The sequence below is a fragment of the Protopterus annectens genome, chromosome 1.part0 (assembly GCF_019279795.1).
Source record: "Protopterus annectens isolate FY-2018-M chromosome 1.part0, PAN1.0, whole genome shotgun sequence".
NCBI classification, from domain to species: Eukaryota; Metazoa; Chordata; order Ceratodontiformes; family Protopteridae; genus Protopterus; species Protopterus annectens.
The window spans coordinates 545,080,554-545,100,373 of record NC_056725.1 but is presented as its reverse complement, the minus strand read 5'-3'; the positions used below and the strand labels follow the sequence as shown (position 1 = coordinate 545,100,373).

The window sequence follows — 19,820 nt, the reverse complement described above, 5'->3', positions numbered from 1 at the left end:
AAAAGATCAGATTTTTGCCTACTGAATCTAGGTGGCTGCACCTGTAAGAAATCTTTGACAGTTTGCACAGATTTAGTTTTTTCTTCTATCTTTTTAAGAACTACCACTGCTTTTGTGCCAAAAAAACAATCCTGATTTAATGGAGCATCTAGTAATTTTGCTTTGACATGGTCTGGCAAGACTTGTTCCTTCAGCCAAGCATGCCTTCTCAGTACAGACCCAGTGACAGCAGCCCTGCAAGATGCTTCTAAAGCATCAAACCCACACTGCAGAGTATGTTTGCTAACTTGGTTTGCAGAATGCATTAACTCTTGTAAATCTTTATTTTCTGCACAATCTGGAAGTAACACCATTTTTTGTTTAATTAGTTCCATAATATGTTGTTGGTACTTCAACATGTGAAACTGGCAATTCAAAGCCCTGATGGCAAGAGTTGCAGAGGTATTATACCTTCTTACTCCATCTGTCTAAAGCTCAGGAACCCCTTTCTGAAGGGGTAGGGTTTTTGGCTGCTGTAGCCTTAATGCCTTTAGGTCCCTGGGAAATGATCTCTGGATCCGCAGTAGGATTCTTAAAGAGAAATTTGTGAGTGTCAGGTATTCTGTAATACCTGTCAGGTTTTCTAGGAGCTGGTGGTAAAGTGTCAGGAGTAAGACTGGATTCCATGAAGACATCATCTAAAATATCCACGACAGGGGGTATAGCTAGAGGCCTGTGCTGAGGCAAATCTAAAACTTCCGAGTCTCTTACTGGACTGAGGATAGTCCTGTTATTCCCAGCGGAAATGCTCTCTTAAGGTATGCAAGGTTTCACCGAAAAAAAAGTCCTCTGGAGGTGAGGCAGAGGGAATGGATTCCTCTGCATCTGAATCCTCATGGGTAGATAAGGGTATGTTCTGGTAATCAGAAGGGTCAGAGTCATCGGACTCCTGGTTTGCAGAATCAGAAGGAAATTCAATTCTTTGTCTTTAGCAGGAGAAGGCTGGCTTCCCCTAATTACAGTAATAAGGTCTTCAGCCATTCTAAGCATTTGTTTTTGTGGCATGGGAGCCTGAGCATGCGCTTTGGACGTCAGTATTCTAGGCGTAGTGCAAACTCTGGGCCTGAGAAACACGATAGTTTTAGTTAAAAAAGAAGTTGTCGGTTTAATACGAATATCGGTAGGTCAGAATACACCCTCAGAAGCCGGTGCCTGCACAGCAGCTCCGGACGCATCCAAGGTAGAGACATCCACAGGTTCTTTAGTCAAAGAAGCATCACGCAGCATAACAGACTCCAAATAGGACTCAGCAGAGGCCTGCGAATCTGTACAAGTGGGCATCAGGGGCTGCAAAGGCGCCTCACTGAGTACCGGCGGACTGGCGGCTAGCTTAACGGAAGCGTCATCGGCAGTTTTTGACCTATGCGGTCTGTCTGTCTTTGCGCTTTTTTGGAAGATCGGTAGTTGGATGGCTTACCAAAGCCATTTCGGAATATGGAGAATGAATGCGAAAAAATTTAGCTACAAAAATAGCCCAATGACGAATGGTTCGGGAGTTAAACAAGGCACAAAACCGACAGCAAGGGACTTCGTGGTCTGGGCCTAAACAAGTGACGCAGTAAGAATGAAAATCTCTAGGAGGTATTTGCTTTCCACAGGCAAGACAATTGTTAACTTTTTCTGACATCGGTTAGAGCAAGAAAAAAGAATCCCCAATGGGTCCTTAGCTTTAAAAGACTTCAGATTTGAAACTCGAAAAACGAAATTTCAGGTAGTGGCCGACTGGCACTTGCGAACTGCTTCTGTTTCGGGCTCCTTCTCAGCAAGAAAGACTGGTGTAATGGCATCATCTGCATGTTTTATACCCCTGACGACTTGACATCATGGAAGAGGTGACAGCATCCGACGCAGAAATCCCAAGACTGATATTCGGGCCGACTGGGGGCTACCTGCAGGCAAATAACCCAAGTGTGATGACTGCAACAGTGAAACACGAAGAACATCATCTTTATTACATTAAAATTCTAGAAATGGCATTATAGGTAAATGCTTCAAAATCAAGGATAAAGCAAAAGAGATGCACACACTGATGTGGGACTCCAGGGATCTATATCATATAATCAAAGTTCAACTCAATAATCCTGTGTTCGCTGAACCCAAAAGAGCAAAAGTTTACTTACGTGAACGCTTACCTCAGAGAATGTTTTACACAGAAATGGAAATAATTGACCAACATCAAGAAATCTGCCCTTTTCCCCACTGTATTGCAATCTCAAGAGTTGGTGTATATAACTGGTGGGGGTGGGGGGTGCAGCCCCCCACCTGGGTGAGTTCGATATAGTGCAATGTGTGTGTCAGTCGCAATGTCGGTTAACTAATTATATTCCTTATGTAAACCGTTGTTTGTTTTGGGTTCGATAAACTGAGATTCACTGAGTTGAACCTTCGATGATATGACACAGACCCGGGAGTCCATAGAGCAGGTCTAGTCTGCAGTCTTAATAAATGCTTAACAATTTTTACATTTACAAAGTGAAATTGACTAAAATGATAGCTTACCTCACAAGCAGCTTGGCTGTTGTTAAATTGTTTTGTTAAAAGTTCAATCCACTGTAGCATTGTGGGCTAAGCAAAACAGACATTTACATCATAAGAAAAAGAAAAATACAAACAATTTCCTCATTACATTAAAAAAGTTTTCTTCAAACTTTTTGTATGCTTTTATATATAAAAAATCTGTTTTTCAATACAAAGAAACAAACATGATTTATTACAAGTCAATACATTTTATACAAAGTTCTCAGGGACAAAGCTGGCAATCAAAGGCTACTGAATTGGACAGTGTATCCAATTATTTTTCTCCCTACATTGTCATTTATTTTTTTAAGACAGCTTTATTATACATGGCATTTACATTCCTTGAGAACACAGCAAACTTATCAATGGACAAATTAAGCTCAGACTTAACTTCTCTATCTTTGCCCTAAATATCCACACCACAATATTATCCTTATGTCACCCACAATCATTTCTGAGGAAGTCCTAAGTGCTTTCTCCAAGACTAAGAATACTAGCTCCATGAAGCCAGAGAGTGCCTTTTGTCAGCACTAACACTGCCTGACCAATTAATTACGAAGCCTTTTCAATCCCAGCCTCTCCACTGGACTCATGTCAGAGGTATGGAGAACTGCTGTAGTCATCTGACTCAATAAAGGGTGACACATTACTGACTGGGAAACTATAGACCCAAAAGTCTCACCAGCCTTATCTGAAATGCAATGGAGTACATCATTATGGAACTGATTAAAGGAGAAACGCACCCACAGACTAAAAAAAAAAATGTTTATTTTATAATGATTTGGTGTTTCCTACATTTTAACACCATTCTGGCACTATTTACAGGTTTTTAAATATTTTTATATGTAATTTTAGTCTGACCACATGGGGTCTGGCATCTAAAAGTCATTCTGATTGTTTAGTCTGCCTCTAGGTATCCCACAATGCAGTGCATTGTCTGTAAAAAATTACATCACGCAGGCCTTTTTCTTCCTAAAGCTCCTGTCACTGCATTGATTTTGCATGCATATACTGCTTTCACTCAATTCAATTTTAAGTAACATTTTATGCCATTCAGTGACTACTTAAAACACAAACAGTGCAAATGCCACAGAAGATACTTTCAAAGTGCTTTTTACTGCTGCTTCTTTTTAGAATGGCTAAATTGCAGACTTTTGTTAAGCCTGAATTGTACCTACTTGTACCTACTTGGACTCATCTCCCATCCCCCTTCACACCTAACTTCCCTAGCTGTCAAAGTGTTAAGGATAATTTGAGCTGTTACCTGCTGTGATTGACAACTCACAGCAGGAGACTTGACTCATGTACTGTATCCTTATTCTAGCCTTTACTTTCTGTCTGGGTAGGGGAAGGAACAGGCAGCTGTGACATCACAGCATGGATGGGTTCTTAGGAAAGTCGTGGTGATGTCAGTTTGGGGAGGGAATTGGCAGGAAAACTGCCTGCATTCACTGGCCTTGGTGACATCAATGAATTGGAGACTGCAGTAAGCTTTTCCAGGACGGGATAAAAGTTTTTTGTAAGTGAAACCACCACAATACAGTAAGGTACTATTCTAAGGGAGAGAAACAGTCAATTTAAAATATTTTAAATGCTGTACTGTTCTTTATTCACAGCAGGGAGAGTAAATAGGGAGAAAAATGACAGAGAAGTTGAGCACTTAATAATACAATCCCAATGTTGTCCTTTAACAAAGACAGAGGCAGTCTTCAAACCATGAAACCAAATCAGTTGGCTTTGTTACAGGCAGATCCTTTCTCCTAAACCTGGTGGACTTTTTTGAACAAATCACCAAGGAACTGGATTCATGTAAATCAGTCTACATTGTACAACTGGATTTGGCCAAAGCTTCTGATACAATTCCACATTATGGCATCACTGAAAAGCCAATCAAACTAAATGTCAACAGCTACGTTACCCAATGGAAAGGAAACTGGCTTACTGACAGAAACCAGTCAATTATTGCTGAAGGCGCACACTCAACCCAATCAGTAGTGTATCCAGGGATCTGTAGGAGGACCATTTCTCTTTGATATCAATTTGTCTGATGTCAAGGCCAACACCAAAGGCCTGCGACTGATGAAGTTTGCTGTTTACTGCAAATTGGGAGCTGCCATAAACACAAACCATACACCAAATTTTCTAGCAGGGCTTAACAGACACTAATAAGTGGTGCTTAGACTACAGCCTCAAACTACATGGCAAGAAATGCAGAAGTATGTCCTTTAGCAAATCCGGGCACCCAAGCTCCTATCACATACGGAACACATCCCTCAAGAATTGTGTCAGTCAATAGGGTCTTGGACACTTTCACTGAGAATGAATTTTCCTTTAACTACCAAGTTAGCACGGTTGTTAGGAAATCCTTTTATACAGCCAGATCAGAGGTATATCCTCTAGATTTATGGAAACTATTATCCCCTTCTACTCCACCTTTTTCATGACAATTACAGAGTATAACACCACCTTTGGTGTGTACCTATCTAAGCACACAACCCAGATCTAGAGATACTTGCACTTCCTTTTACTTATTTTGCTTTTGTTTACTGGATGCATCCAATAGGGTTTAGTCAAAAACTTCTTTTCAGTGGAGGCCTAGGGAAAAAAGCTCCAGCATATTAAAAGCATTTCTAAACAGACATTCAGTAATTTACATGAATAGACATTAAATAGCATACATTAACAATTGCACATATACCTGCTAATTAGATTACATTCATATGTAAGTAAAGGAAACTATTACAGAATAAAATACAGTTATGCATTAGTAGATGTTGAACATTGAGCATTTAAAGAGGTGTATTAATATGTCTGTCAAACACATAGCAGATCATGTGATTAGTGCTTAGAAATTCAAAGAAATGGAAGCGAGGTAAGGAACTATGTGGGGAAAAAATGTTAATGTTGTTGTTGTGTCTTTCGGCTTTTCCCGGTTAGGGGTCACCGCAGTGGAACTCCGGTCCGCTAATGATTGGCAGCTGATTTTTACGTGCCGAGTTGCCAGCCCTGACGCACAACCTTCAATGAAGGTACGCCCATTCACGCATGTCTCCATGCAGAAGACGGTCTAGCTGAGAATCAAACTGGACAGCGTCTTACTGTGAGGCGACAACGCTACTGCAGCAGCACCACCACTGCGTGGGGAGAAAATGTTAATATTGCATTTAAAAGGTGAGGTGTAAAAGCAGGTTTAAACACAATTATAGACACAGACACACGCGCACACACACACACAAACACAGCTATCATAGGGTTTACATTAGAAGAGGTGAAGGGTGAGCAGTGTCACACAAAAATATACATAGCAGGGAGATGCCAGTAAAACTATTCATATATTGGTGAAGACTGGTTGTGGGGCATAGGATTCTGAATGCAGAGGATTGGATTGATAAGGCAAGCTGAAAATAACAGTGGCATTTATCCTCGAGATTTTCCTTAATAAGACAATCTAAGGCAGTCATTGTAGCTCAAGCTGAACATGCCCTTAAGTGCTCCTGCACTCTTTCTATGTCCTACTGATTTTTGACATGGGGCCTCTGCCTAGCCTAAACAGTACCGAAGGATTTATATGTACGCAACAACCTCCACATCCATGAAACACACACCACCTGTAATACTGGCTCAGGAGCCCTGAACTTACACCATAATATCCATAGAACCTACTTGTGTGATGGACGACTAGCACAGAGAATACTTATTTTAAAGAACAAACCCACCCTGGATATAAAGCATAATAGTTCCCAACCCCTTTTTAAGAGCAACCTGGATGACTGGATGGCATGGTGCGGCCTCTCAAATTCACATAATTAATCATGTGAAAAGGATTTAACAAGGTCCAAAGTAATTCATCCTGCTGAAGGTCTGGCCAGCCCCCTCCAGCCCTTATGGAAAAAAGATGTAACTAAATCCAAAGTGATTCATCCTTTGGGCCCTAAAATTAATTTCACATCTTGGTAAACTCACTGTGGAATTGTGTGGTTGGGCCACAAATGGCCCAATGAATCAGCAGCCTAGTATTAATGCTTCAATCTATGGTATTAAGAAATAGAGGGCCACTATATACTATGAGGCATAACAATACAATAAGAAGGGATACACATATAATACAAACATTGCCAAACCTCAGAAGTACGTTATCAGTTGAAATTAGAAAATAAAATACAGGCACTTTTAAGAGACAACTACGCAACTATGTAAGAGAAAAACAAACTGAGACATAGTACTACAGAGACAGCATTACTGATGGTCCACTGACCGTATGTAACATAAACAAACCATGAGAATACCAAAAAAGAATACCCTGAGACTATTTGGAGTTTGCTTGTAAACTGGCTGCCCTTTATTATTGCCTTCAAAGGAAATTAAGAGTTAGTCTAACATTCTGAAATCTTCAGTCCTGTCCAAGTAGTACTTGAGTTGTCTGTTGACTCCCAAGGTGTGCAGAATCCTCACTCTTCTGTCATTAGGTTCTGGGAAAAGACACGCAGAAATGAACAGACTAATTGGTTTTAAGTCACCTTGGCTTTATAAAAGATCAGAAAGGGTGAAAAAGAAATGAATTCCATCAACTCAGATAATAATGTAGATGAAGTCACAGCAGTAAGTAAAACTGTCTTCATGGAAGAATCATCTGCCAAATCAAATGAAGATAAAGGCAGCTTCTCCAATACAAAATAATATCTCAACCTGAAGCCACCTAATTCCTATGAAGTCTAATATGTAAAATGCCCTTCAGGAATAGTTTGATGTGAAATAAAGAAGAAAAGGGGAATCCAATGTCAGAGAATCAAACAGCCAAGAGATGCATTTGGATGAAAAGATTAAGAAAGCCCTGCTCTCAGCAATTCACACAGGTACTGGAGAACCACTGAATCCCCAAACTGAGGTGGATCCTGCTTTCTATTATAGCATTAATTAGAAAATCTCTTCAATTTGGCTAAATGTGATTTCTTACTAGCAAGTTTTCTAGCCACCTTTAATACATGTTGCACATCCTCTGAAAAGAGGTGCCGAAATGCGATGAAAAACCTATCACCCATAAAGTCATAAAAAGGTTGGGAATGTTGGGGTCCTAGTTGAAACAGTCCACTCTGTAAGGAAGGTTTTAGGAAATTGCCCTCAGTCAGCTGCATGAGAAAGGAGAACCAGTGTTGCTTGGACCCATGGGAGGGGAAGGGGGTACCAGAAGCATCTTTGAAGAGTTCTTCATTATCTTTAGTAAGACTCTGGTTATTACAAGAAAAGGGGGAAGCATAAAACAGTATTCCATTTTTTAAAACCTTTATTGAATTATCACTTGTGACATAGATTAATTTACATTCATATAAAAGTTATCAAACTATATTAACAAACATACTTCACATATATTACTATATGTCAAACAACGTAAGCAATATTACATAAATTATTCAATTCTTGCCTTTTTTTAAACAATAAACATCTTCATTAAAGCATCACTTACTGCACAGGCAATCATACATTTATATAAAAGAAAATAAACCACACCACACCACCACAATCCTAGTCGCAAGCATTTTATATCACAAATCATACTGACACAGTCCCAGCTGCAAACATTATACATCACTTATAATCTACCCAATCTTTCTCACTCAAACATTACAGAGCTCATTCCTGCTGCCTTTTAGGCCTCATTCCTCCCGTGCATGTATTGTTCCCACAATTCCCAGTTTTCCTATGACGTTTATTCCTTCCCTTTTCTAAAGATCTCAATTCCAGTTGTTTTATCTCTGTTACTATATTCACTACTTCCAGTACAGTTGGTTTAGATTTTAATTTCCATTTTCTAGTAATTGCTTTTTTGGCAGCCACCATTATTAGACATAGCAAGGCCTTACCATATTTAGGCAATTCCGATTCTGTGTCATAACTCAGAAAAATCACCTCCCTCGCCAGACCAATCTGCCCACCCAGCATCTCCGACAGTGTATCCTGCAGCGAATCCTTGCAAACTCACCACACTCCCAGAAAATATGTTCCCAATTTCCTCTTTCTGTCCCTTCACACCTCCAATATTTACTGTCTACCTGACGAAAAATTCTCTGGAGTCTACTTGGGATATAAAAATATCTATGTAAACATTTCCAGGCAAAAATCCTAAATCTTCTACATTTTGTTGTATACGTGGGAGACATACATTCTCCCACTGTTTCTTTGTGACTTGCTTATTCAATCCCTCTTCCCAAGCCTTTCTAACCTCCTCTGATTGATTCTTATAGTTATCGTGCAATATTTTATATTCTCTACTAATTATTCCTTTTTTAATGGCAGCTTCTGTTCTAGATTCTATTACAAACTCTACCCATGCTGGTCTTTCATTTAGGACACCCCTGCTCTGCCTATACTCTGTTATCAATCCCAGATGGGGAAGGAAATCTCAAACCTGCAGTCGAAATAAATTCTTGGTGTCTTGCCATTCGATCATCTTACCCTTTTTAGTTATTTGCTCCCAATACCTTGGTTCCATTGCCAGTTTTCTCCAATAAGTTCCTGCCCCCTCTTGCCTATTGTCTGCATCCCTAATTGCAGTCATCCCTATCGGCAGAATTTCCTGTCTACATTCCCTTGTTGATTTAGGTCTCACAATACTTTTTGCTACTTTATGGAAACAATATTCTACATGATTACTGTTGTTCTCCTTAAAAGCCTGCATCCAAAATCCTAGTCTCTCCTTATTTCTTGAGCTTTCCCCGTGTTTCATCATCATCCCTTTCCACTTTGAATTATGGTTTTCTGCTTGTGCTATGTATAGGAGTCTTAACTGTGTAGCTCTGAAATACTCCTTCAGATTGGGTAATCCCAATCTGCCCTGTTCTGCTGGTAGAATCAGCTTATCCCACTTGACTCTTGTCGTCTTCCCTTTCTCAGATAAAGTCATTCAGCTCTTTATTAATTGCTACCCACAACTTCTCCTCTAGTTGATAAAAATATGCTTGACCTGTTTAAAGACTTAAGGGACTAACAACATTTTAACTGCTTGCATCTTACTATCCCTATCCATATAACAAAGCTTCCATTTTTTCAGTTTTTGTATTTTTTGTTTAGTCTCTTCCCACATATTCTTAGCTGCCACACTAGAATAATTTTTATGCCATACTCCTAAGTATTTAATTTTATCACGTCCCTATTCTGAACCAGTTCATGTGTGGGTACATAATTTAGCACTACTGCCTTTTTTTACCTTCATTAATTTTGTATCCTGAAAATATCTGAAACGGTCTCAAAATGTTCCACAACACTGTAATATATTTTTCTGGTTTTATCAGGTACAAAATATCATCTGCAAATAAAGCCAGCTTTTCTTGATTACCATACCAAAAATATCTTTGAATGTCTGAGTTCCTTATTTTCTTTGTCAATGGTTCTAAATATAATACAAATAATAAAGGGGAAAGAGGACTCCCAGTGTTCTGTTAATGTTGTCAAATGTTTGCCTCCCCTCCACAAAACCACACTGATCCATATCTATCACTTTTAGCATTACATTTACCATTATTTTAGCTATTATAGACATGAACACTTTATAATCATGGTTTTAATATTGAAATGGGCCTGTATGAAGCTGGATCTGATGGATCCTTATCCTTTTTAGGCATTACAGCTACCACTGTTTTCTTCCAGGATGGTGGTACTCCTCCTCTTACGATATAGTTAAACAAAACCTTCCAGATCTTAATCAGTTTTTTCTCCCAGTTTCCAAACGTCCACAGGAAAGCCATTTATTCCTGGGAATTTTCTTTTAGACTGATTATATATCACAATTCTTATCTCATTTCTTCCTATACTATTAGTAATTGAGCCTCAGCTACCTCTAACTTTGACACATTTAATTCTTCCATAAACATTTTCATTTGAATCTTTTCTATTTCTCTGCTTTATAGAGACTCTCATAGAATTTCCAAAATATTTCTAATATCTCTAAAGGATCTCTTATCTTCTTTGTTACAGGCTCCCTAAATTGGTGACAGCCCTTTCTACTTTCTGTTGCCTGAGTTGTAGTGCTGAAAGTTTTTGTGCTCTAGTGTTATCAAAAAGTTGCTTAGCAGCAATCTTTCTAAGATTGTGCATATTACTGAGGTAATCCCTTATTTTCTGCCTAGTATTCTGCAGTTGATCTTCTTGTTCTCTGAGATTCCCAGTATTCTGCAATACTTTCACATTTGTCAGTCCCTCTAAATTCTTATTACTTCTTAACCATAGCTCCCTTTCTTTTATTCCCACCCTATTTTAAACTCCACCTTAATTTTCTCCCAGTCCCTAGCTATATTTTCAGAATAAATTTCTATCCTAACAGCTCCTGAATAATCTCCACTACCCATTCCTTAAATTCGTCTCTTTTCAACAGAGAGGTGGGAAAGCACCAATGTCTCATTTTTATTTCATTATCCTGTGTTTTTATTTTAGTTATTAATGACACATGATCTGAAATAGTTATTGGGTGGGTATCAAGACCTTCAATTAAATGCACATGGTTCCTGTGAAATGTAAATTCTGTCTAGCCTAGCCCAGTTTTTACATCTTGGGGAATAATATGTAAATTCACTCCAAACTACTATTACTGAATTCACATCTTCCATTCCATATTTTCATAAATTTCTTCAAAGAACTACCCTCCTTTGTTATATTTTTCCTTTCTAGGCTACCCAGACAAATCTTCAATGCTGCAAATCAAGTTCCATTCCCCACCTGTAAGTAATATTCTTTGCTGAAAACTGATTATTTCTCCCATAATTTTCTTAAGCTCCATTACTGCAGTTTTAGGTGGAATGTAAATACATGCCATTGTAATCCTCCTCCCTTGCAAGTAGCCCCTTAACACTACAAATCTGCCATTATATTTTTTTTATCTTCTATCACTATTGGAGTTCCTCTTCCAATTAATATAAGTACTCCATTTCCTCTGTCCCAGTATTCTGCTGAATAACCATCCTGAAAACCTTTCTTTATCAAATGCACATGTTCATTTCTAAGTGTATCACCTGTAACATAGCTATTTGCACTCTACATTTTTTAATAAAGTTCACTACTCATTCTTGTTTGTATTTATTTTTGAGGCCATTTGCACTTAGACATTAAAGAAAGCATCATTGTATTAAAAAGTTATTATTCCCACCTTTTATGTATAACACTTTTCTGTTAAATGTCTAGTTCCAGCTTTTGTGTTACATACACACACTGTTTGGCAGGCTGAACTTTTAAACACTTGTTTCTTACCATATCCATTTGAGCCTATGTCACATCTTACAAAACTTTTTGTTTGATTGAAAGCTCTCAGACAAAAAAAAAACACATCCCCAAGACTCCCTTAAAACCTATTAACTTAATAATAACACACAAAAGTATGTACACCTTGAAATACCAAAATTTCAACCTCCTAATAGGAACAAAAGTCCAAGACTGACAGCCACACTCACAAACTTGAGTTAACCTAAAAGAAAGGTCCTCCATGCTAAGACTCATGGTGCAGCCTGCACATCTACTAACTGCTGATTGGTTTTGTCTTGTCTTTATAGCTCTCCCATCCGGGAAAACCCCTGAATGTTTTCAGAGAACATTAACTACTCTGGAAAAGCCCTGAATGCTCCTGGAGAACATTATCTATGTTGGGAAAACCTCTGAATGCTTTCTGAGAACACCGTCTCTTGGCCAAGTTCTCTTTTTTTCCTCAGCCAATCACTCTCCAACAAACTGTAGTCAGTTTATTTTTATCAGATTGCCTCTATGGAAACATGAGAACCAGACAGCCAGTTTCTGTTTATCAGACTGACTCCATGGAAACATGAAGACCAGCTGCAGAAATGTTACTGAATTTCCATGTATTTGCTAGAAAAAAGCCTCATAATATTCAATGTTCTTTTTCATTTACTTGCTCTCTCTTAAAACTTAATAAATCAATTTATGGTCTTTAATGCAGTCATTTCCCTATGCAAGAGTGAGGAAAAGCACATTAATCTCTCTTTAATCATACTTTTTTATGCATTGTACTGCTTACATTTCTTAAAACTGAACAAGAAGAGAGGGATAAGGGAGAAAGAAAAGAAAAAATAAAGAACAGCAGCACCTGTTTATAATTCCCATTACACTTAAAAATAACTGAAAAAAATTACCTTATAGCATGTAAAGTAAAACACATGCCACAAAATTGGTACTATTTAAGGAAAAAATATTTACTTACAGTTAACTTTCTCCCTCCTCTTGCCCTCCTCAAAGTACTTTTCCAAACATTAATGACTTAAAGTAGGCCATATGTTTTAGTCTCCCACAAGCCCAACAAACTCATAAGTTCAATATTTCCAGATTTTCTTGCTCTGTCATATTTCACAAATATAATAACTGCATTGTAATCTCATATTAAGTTACTTAGTTTTATTACTATTCATCTATAAAATCCTAACTCAGACTCATTTCCAACTTTCTCTCTCGATTCTTCTAGTCAAGTCTCATGCTCTCTTCCTTCTCTCCAACATTTTCCATTGAAACAATGGAAAAGGTTTCACAGGTACAGTTTCTCTGTGGTCTTTATAACCAGAAGATCAAGAAGCAGAATCTCAAGCTATTTCACAGCTCACTTTTTGTTGGGCAAACTTTATTTCCTCCTTAGCATGAACTTTATCAAAAATGACTTTGTTCATTCAGGGAAGAATACCTTGAAGACAGCTGGGTACAGCAGTTTGAATCTCACACCTGCATCTTGACATCCCCTGAATGGTGGAATACATTTGCTCCTCTTCTGTCTGGTGTACAATGAGCATTCTTTCCCCACAAACACTTTGCTGACTCCTGCTTTTAGTACTTTGTCCTCTTGCTACAATTGCATCAGAATCAACGCCTTCTGCTGGTAGGATTGTATCTTTACTATTAAAGGTCTAAGTTGCTTTCTTATAGCCAGGTTTGGAGCATACACATGATGTGCCCTTTCAACTAACAACTGCTGTGGAATATCAGTGGAGTTGCTTATTTGTGGTTTCATACAATTAATGCACTGCGTTACTTCCAGCTTCTCTGGTATAGCTGAAAATCTCATGTTTTCCCTACATGTCCTCGAATTCTATTTTTTGAAACATCTCTTCCTGAGCAGTCTCATATTCAGCCATCCTTTTCTTTATTTTGACCTCTAATTTTTGCAGCTTTATCATCGCATCTAAATATTTGTTTAAAGTTCTTCCATTATTTCCAGCCTTTTGTTGTTTGTGTGGATATACTCTATCAGTGCTTTGTTTATTTTAACCAGGCTGGTATACAGTAGTCTTATATCTTCCTGTAGGTTACTGGAAGTCATGTCTGAAGGTTGCATTGCTTTTTGATGAACATCTGCAGAATTTTCCCCAGTCAGTGTTTCTTCCTCACTTTTTGTAGTTGATTTTTCCAGGTTTTCTGTATTCCTTTATTCCTGACATCCAGGCAGTGCACTTACTAGCCTGTTACTGAAATTTATCCATAAACACAAGTCTACTGACTTTCTCTGCTGGGTTTCTGTTTTCAAACTGGGAGAGCTAGAAACAAGCTGTTACTCAATGTGCAGCCATCGTGGAAGACCCATAAAATAATATTCCTGTTCATGGAAAGAAAATGCATCTTTTTTCCCAGGCTAGTTTGCAAGGACACCTGGCACAAAACTGCTCTGTCTGCTATGAAAGGAAGTGAACAGATCTACTTTGGGAACTCATCATTGAAATTTCCTGGAAGACCTCTGCTTGTAACATACATTTGCAAGGATCTGCCTAGGACCTGCTCAGAGTCTGCAATTGTGTCCTGGTCTAACAGAATGAGAGTAACCCAAAGGTAGAGACACTGAACTAAGTTGCTAGCTCCCAGGCAAATATGCCTAGTCTGCAAAGGGGGTAGGACTTTGTTGTTCTCATTTCTGTATGTACCACATAACTGTGGCGCTATCTAGTATGACTAAGAGTGGTCTCAGTGGCCACATTTGCTATGATAGCCTTCATCAGGGACATCATTTCTTTAAGGTTTGTGTGTATGTACTGAAATGAGCCTCCCAAATACCCTGCACCTTTTTCCTTGAGAAACACTTGCCAGACAAAATCTGAGATGTCTGTTGTGAAAGACTGAGTGGGAATGGCGGACAGAGATGGACAGAGACCATGGTTCAGCTGGACTTTGTTGGTCCACCAGATAAGCTCACTTTTGATGAGCTCCAAAACCAGAAAAGGGAAAAGAAAGGGGCCGTCATTGCTGCATCCAGACAAATTTGAGGAACCACTGAATTTTGCTTATGTGAAGTCTTGCTAAAAAGAAGAAGAGAATAGATGCAGCCATGTAGCCTAGAATTATGAGTAAGTTTCTTGCTGTGGAGCTGCTCTAAGAGACCTAATTAAGAAATGCCTTTGAGAGACTGAACCTTCCCTCCAGTGGGAAGTAGGTTACTATTAGGAAGGTTGTCTAGTGAGCATCTTAGAAAGATAAATCTTTAGTATAGTACTAGGGAAAACATTTTTAGATTCAACTTGAACTTAAGACTTTGGAACAGAAGCATGGCTAGGGTTTCTCAAGTGGCGGTGGACAGGGTGAGGCAATCGTTCATGTAGGGATATATGTAAATTCCCTACAGTCTGCAGAAGCGAATGACTGAAGCCAGACATTTTATGAATACTCTTGCTCAGCATATAAGCCAAACAGCAAAGATGTAAACTAAATGTGCACTATCAAAACAAAGAATCTTAAATAATTATAAGTTATGTACTCTCCATAAGCAGGCATCTGTGTTGTGCATTTTCATTATTCCTTACTTATGGGGTCCAGATATGATCTTCGGATCTGACTTGGCCTTATATACTCGACTTCGGATCCAATTCTTGAGCTCTTCCATCTACCCATAAATCCCCTACTCCAAACCTGTTGCCTCAGATCGCGTTTGCTGCTTTATATCCCAATAGCAGAAGAGAAACAGATATAGCCAGATAGAAAAAAACAGGGGTCAAACCTGGAATTGTAGGTTCCAAACACAGTACAATAGGTCCTTCCAGAAGAAAAATGGAAGTGGGATGGATGGGACGGGAGATGAGGAAGAATGAAAATGGGCAACACAGATGCTTAGTTATGGTGAGTACATAACTTATAAACCTTATGTTGTCCTTTTCATTATTCCTCACTTATGGGACAGAGTCCCCAGCTACGTTAGTCTTGAGTGGCCCTCATGGAAGGACATTCCAGAGTACTGCTGAACCAAAGGAGGTTCTATTTCTAGATATGATGTTTAATTTGTAATGTGAAACAAAGGTATGAATCTTGGACCATGTAGCTACTGCACAAATGTCAACAACAGATGTTCTTGACCAAAAAGCAAACAAAATAGCCATGGATCTAGGAGAATGAGCTTGGGGAGGTTTTGGCAATGTCATACCCTTCTGAGAGTAAATCCATGAAATGCAGTCTGTAATCCATTTAGCTAGGGTAACGTTAGAAAACTGTTGGCCTAGACGATTTCGAGAGAAAGATACAAAAAGGAGGTCCGACTTTCTAAACATTTTTGTCTTGTGAAGGTAAAAATGTAGTTGTCTGTGCACACCAAGGAGGTGTAGCATGTACTCTCCTTTACTGGAACATTTTGGAAAGAAAACTGACAAGTGAATGGATTTCGTTGATGTTATTTGCGGAAGCCACTTTAGGTATATAAAAGAAGGGTTTCCACATGGAAACCCTATTTTTATGAAAAACAATGTAAGGGTTTTTTGGAGTTCAGATATTCTTTTTTTGCTGAAGTTATAGCGACCAAGAAAATGGACTTCCATGATGGAAACTTTAGATTAGATTTGTCTGATGGCTCAAAGGGTTTTTGTGTAAAATTTTCAAGTATCACAGTAAGATCCCAAGGCAGTGAGGGATCCTTTATCAGAGATCTCAGAAGAAAAATGTCTTTCATAAAAGCTTTATACAATCTAGAGGAAACCAAGGAAAAGGATTTATTCCCTGTGAGGAAATTTGAAACTGCTGCCAACTGAAGTTCAATTGTAGACAAACTAGCCCTTCCTTTAAAAAGGGTTGTCAAAAAAAATGAATAGCAGAAATTGGTGCAGAAAAAGGATGAATCCCCTTACCTGACACCCAAATAGAGAACTGTTTCCTTTTACATATATAAACTTTTTTGGTAGAACAGTTTTGAGAAGCCAAAATAATGTCACAAACTGGGGAAGACAGCCTGGACTGTACCTATTACTGGAAGCAGAGAAACCATGTGGTCAGCTTGAGGGCCTAAATGTTGAGGTGTTGAATCCCTGATGAGTGAGAAAGAAGATCCTGAGTATCCTACAGCATGCATGGAGGATAACGAAGATGAGACCATAGACAGGAGAACCATACTTGCCGAGGTGAGAAGGGGTCAGTGAGGATAACTGAGCTCTTCATCCTTCTTACTTTCAGCAAAAATCTTGGAATCTGGGGATGAGGAGAATAAGCATAAAGGAGACTCAATGGTCAAGCATGAAGAAGAACATCTCTCAGTTACCCCCCCGAGGGGGGGGTCAGAATGAAGTACATGTTGCACTTGTTGACAGGGATGGCAAACAGGTTGCAGCAACAGTGACCCCAACACATGAAGATCATATTCGCTTCCTGAGGGGAATCTAAGTGTATTCTTTTACATACACACTTCTGAGGGCCTTCATCAGTGGGATGGTGAGTGGTGAGGTATCGGAACTGACAGAGGAGTAATGAAGGACTGACTGGGGACTTGAACGAGGTGACTGTCCCAGTGGGGTAGAAGAATGAGACTCGGAGCTAAGACCTGACAGTGGTAAAGATGTGTCATCTGAGTGGGGCAGGGATGCCCTTTCTCTAGTTAATGGGAAGGCCCTTACCACAATCTCGAAGGCAGAGTGCCTATGGGAGACACAAGCCATTAGCACCAGATCGGAAGTCTCCTGCACCTCCAACCCCTGAATCCCCTGAGGCACTCCATCCACGGATAGAGTCGGACCCGAGCTATCCAACATCAAAGTGCCAAGCAGCAAGGATGGCTCCAATAATGTCGGTCGACCTCAGTTCCCCTTGATCCAGCACCGATGCTTCTGCTCCAAGAGTCCTCCTCCTCCTCCAAAAGATGCAGAGCTGGATGGCTCAAGGAAGTGGCTGCAGTCGAAGAGTGATGTCTTCAGATCCAATAAGGACACTTCCAGGGATTTCAGATCTGAGGGTTCTGAAACCACAGGCTGGAAAAGACAAGGAGTAACTAAATGAGGATTGGTAATGGGCAGGCTCACAGATCTGACAGGAGCCAGAGACAGAATTGCCCCCATCTGGATCTGGGCTCTGAGGAATTTTCTTATCATCTTATCACTTCTGAATCAGACAAGCTCCTGGAAGAACTAAGCGAAGAGCTAGTCAATGACAGCCTGGAGTGCTTATGTGGAGACTCCTGTAAAAATGGAAAAGGATGTAAGAGTAGGGATCGGATCGAGTGAGCAATGAGACAACCAGATACAAAGAGATGTCGCTTTTGACATAGTAGGATCCTTGGGAGCTGGGTCTGATTTCTTTTAAATTTTGAATGGTGGCTCTAAGAATCAAGTCACAGATGTTGATGGATCAAGAGATTATTTTCTGGTATCCTTGTCTTGGGAAGCAAAATCAGGCTTTCCTTTGTCTGATTTCTTGGAAATGTTTTGAGCAACATTGGAAATAGAAAAAGAGGAAGGAGGAGGAAGTAGACCCTTCAAAGCAAATTTGTTTCTTCTGTCAGTTAGAGCTCTGGTGTTGAACATAGCACAGGAGCAGCATCCAGAATCCAAGTCAGTATCGCGTGCAATAGACACATTCCCTGTGGGCATTTGAATTGGGAATTTTGTGCCCACAATAAAATGCATTTTTTGAATCTAGTTGGTTTGTCTGCCATAATAAAATAAGACAAAGAGTCTTAAGTCAATGAGAAATAACTAAAAGAAAGGTAGAATACATTATTTTTTTAAACAGAAATAGTACCAACAACGGTAGTAGGAAGTATCCTGTAAAACTGGTAGAAAGGGAAAAGGGCAAGAAAAGGAAAGGTAAGATAGAAACCATGGTACCAGAGAAAAGACAGAAGGTTCAGTAAGAGGGGAAAAAGGAAGAACCTGATGATTAGAAAAAACAAAAAACTGTCAAGTTAAGGGAAGACAGGATAGTACTGTTGAAAATTAAAATGAGAAATCTCACTATTTTGTAGAAAAATACACCCGAAAGCTCAAGAGAGAGTGGATCCACATCTGTAGCGATATGGCAGCATATGAGATCTGAGATATGTTAGGCTGGCAGAGCATAATGGGTAAGGGGAGGAGCTTCAGAGTTGAATACAAGGATGTGGAAGAAGTAGCAGAGTCAGATCAAAGACACATCAGTTTAGGAATAAATGAAAATGTCATCATCAAACAACAGGTTCACCCAACAAAAAGTAAGCCAGCAAGCAGAAGAGCACTCTGCTTCTCTTCTTCTGACAGAAAAGTTCATAGAAATACTTTGCCAGTGAAACCTTTTCCAATGTTCCAAAGGAAAATGCTGGAGTTGAATAGAAGAATCAGTATTACCCTTGGACTTGAAGCAAAGTATGGTGATGGGAGATGGAGATGAACATGAAAAAGAGCAGCAAAAGTGAAATAAATAAGAAGTTATAAAGCACCAGTCATGTTTGTGAAATATGTCTTTGCAAGAAAAATTGGCTGAAAAAGACTGGACTTTTGCTGACTTTGTTAAACATGAGGTCTATATTGCCTTGTCTGCTAAGGATGATCTTCAAGTTTTTTGTTTAGGTACCAATAATGAGACCAATAAAGATACTGGTAGGCCCAATGACTCCAATTCCCAAGTTCGATGTACAAACATTTTTTTTTCCAAATTAACCTAATCTATGAAAAGTCTCAGATCTAATGTTTGGCACCTCAATTTATTTAAGGCATATAAACTTCAAGGTATTACACCTAGGGGGTTATGTATTCGTTTACAACCATTAGTTGGACAGGCTGATGAAACATTAACAACTGAATGGGCTGAGGCACAACAGAATGTTTCCACACGATTTGTTGAAATCCTACATTCTTTCTATGAACATAGAATAGTTTGTTCTATATCAGAAGTTACTGAGGCTTGTGAGGAAGTTAAGCAAATTGAAAGTCAGCCCACATATAAATCAGCCTTTTAGAAATGAACAAAAGACTTACCTGATTTTGAAAACTCAGAGAGAGAGGAAAAATTTGTAAATATAATAGGGATTTGAGAGATTACAATTTGGGGAGGTCATTTGACCAACAAAAAGTGTC

The 19,820-nt window shown here is 39.1% G+C and overlaps 1 protein-coding gene across 1 annotated transcript in view; it reads right to left on the bottom strand.

Annotated features, from left to right (window-relative positions):
* USP34 (ubiquitin specific peptidase 34) overlaps positions 1-19,820 on the bottom strand; it is a gene marked incomplete in the record, with an annotated part of 5,849,982 nt that overhangs the window by 899,963 nt on the left and 4,930,199 nt on the right. The window contains 1 exon segment of the mRNA XM_044061224.1: positions 2,539-2,604. Within this exon segment, the coding sequence (XP_043917159.1) occupies positions 2,539-2,604 (66 nt within the window).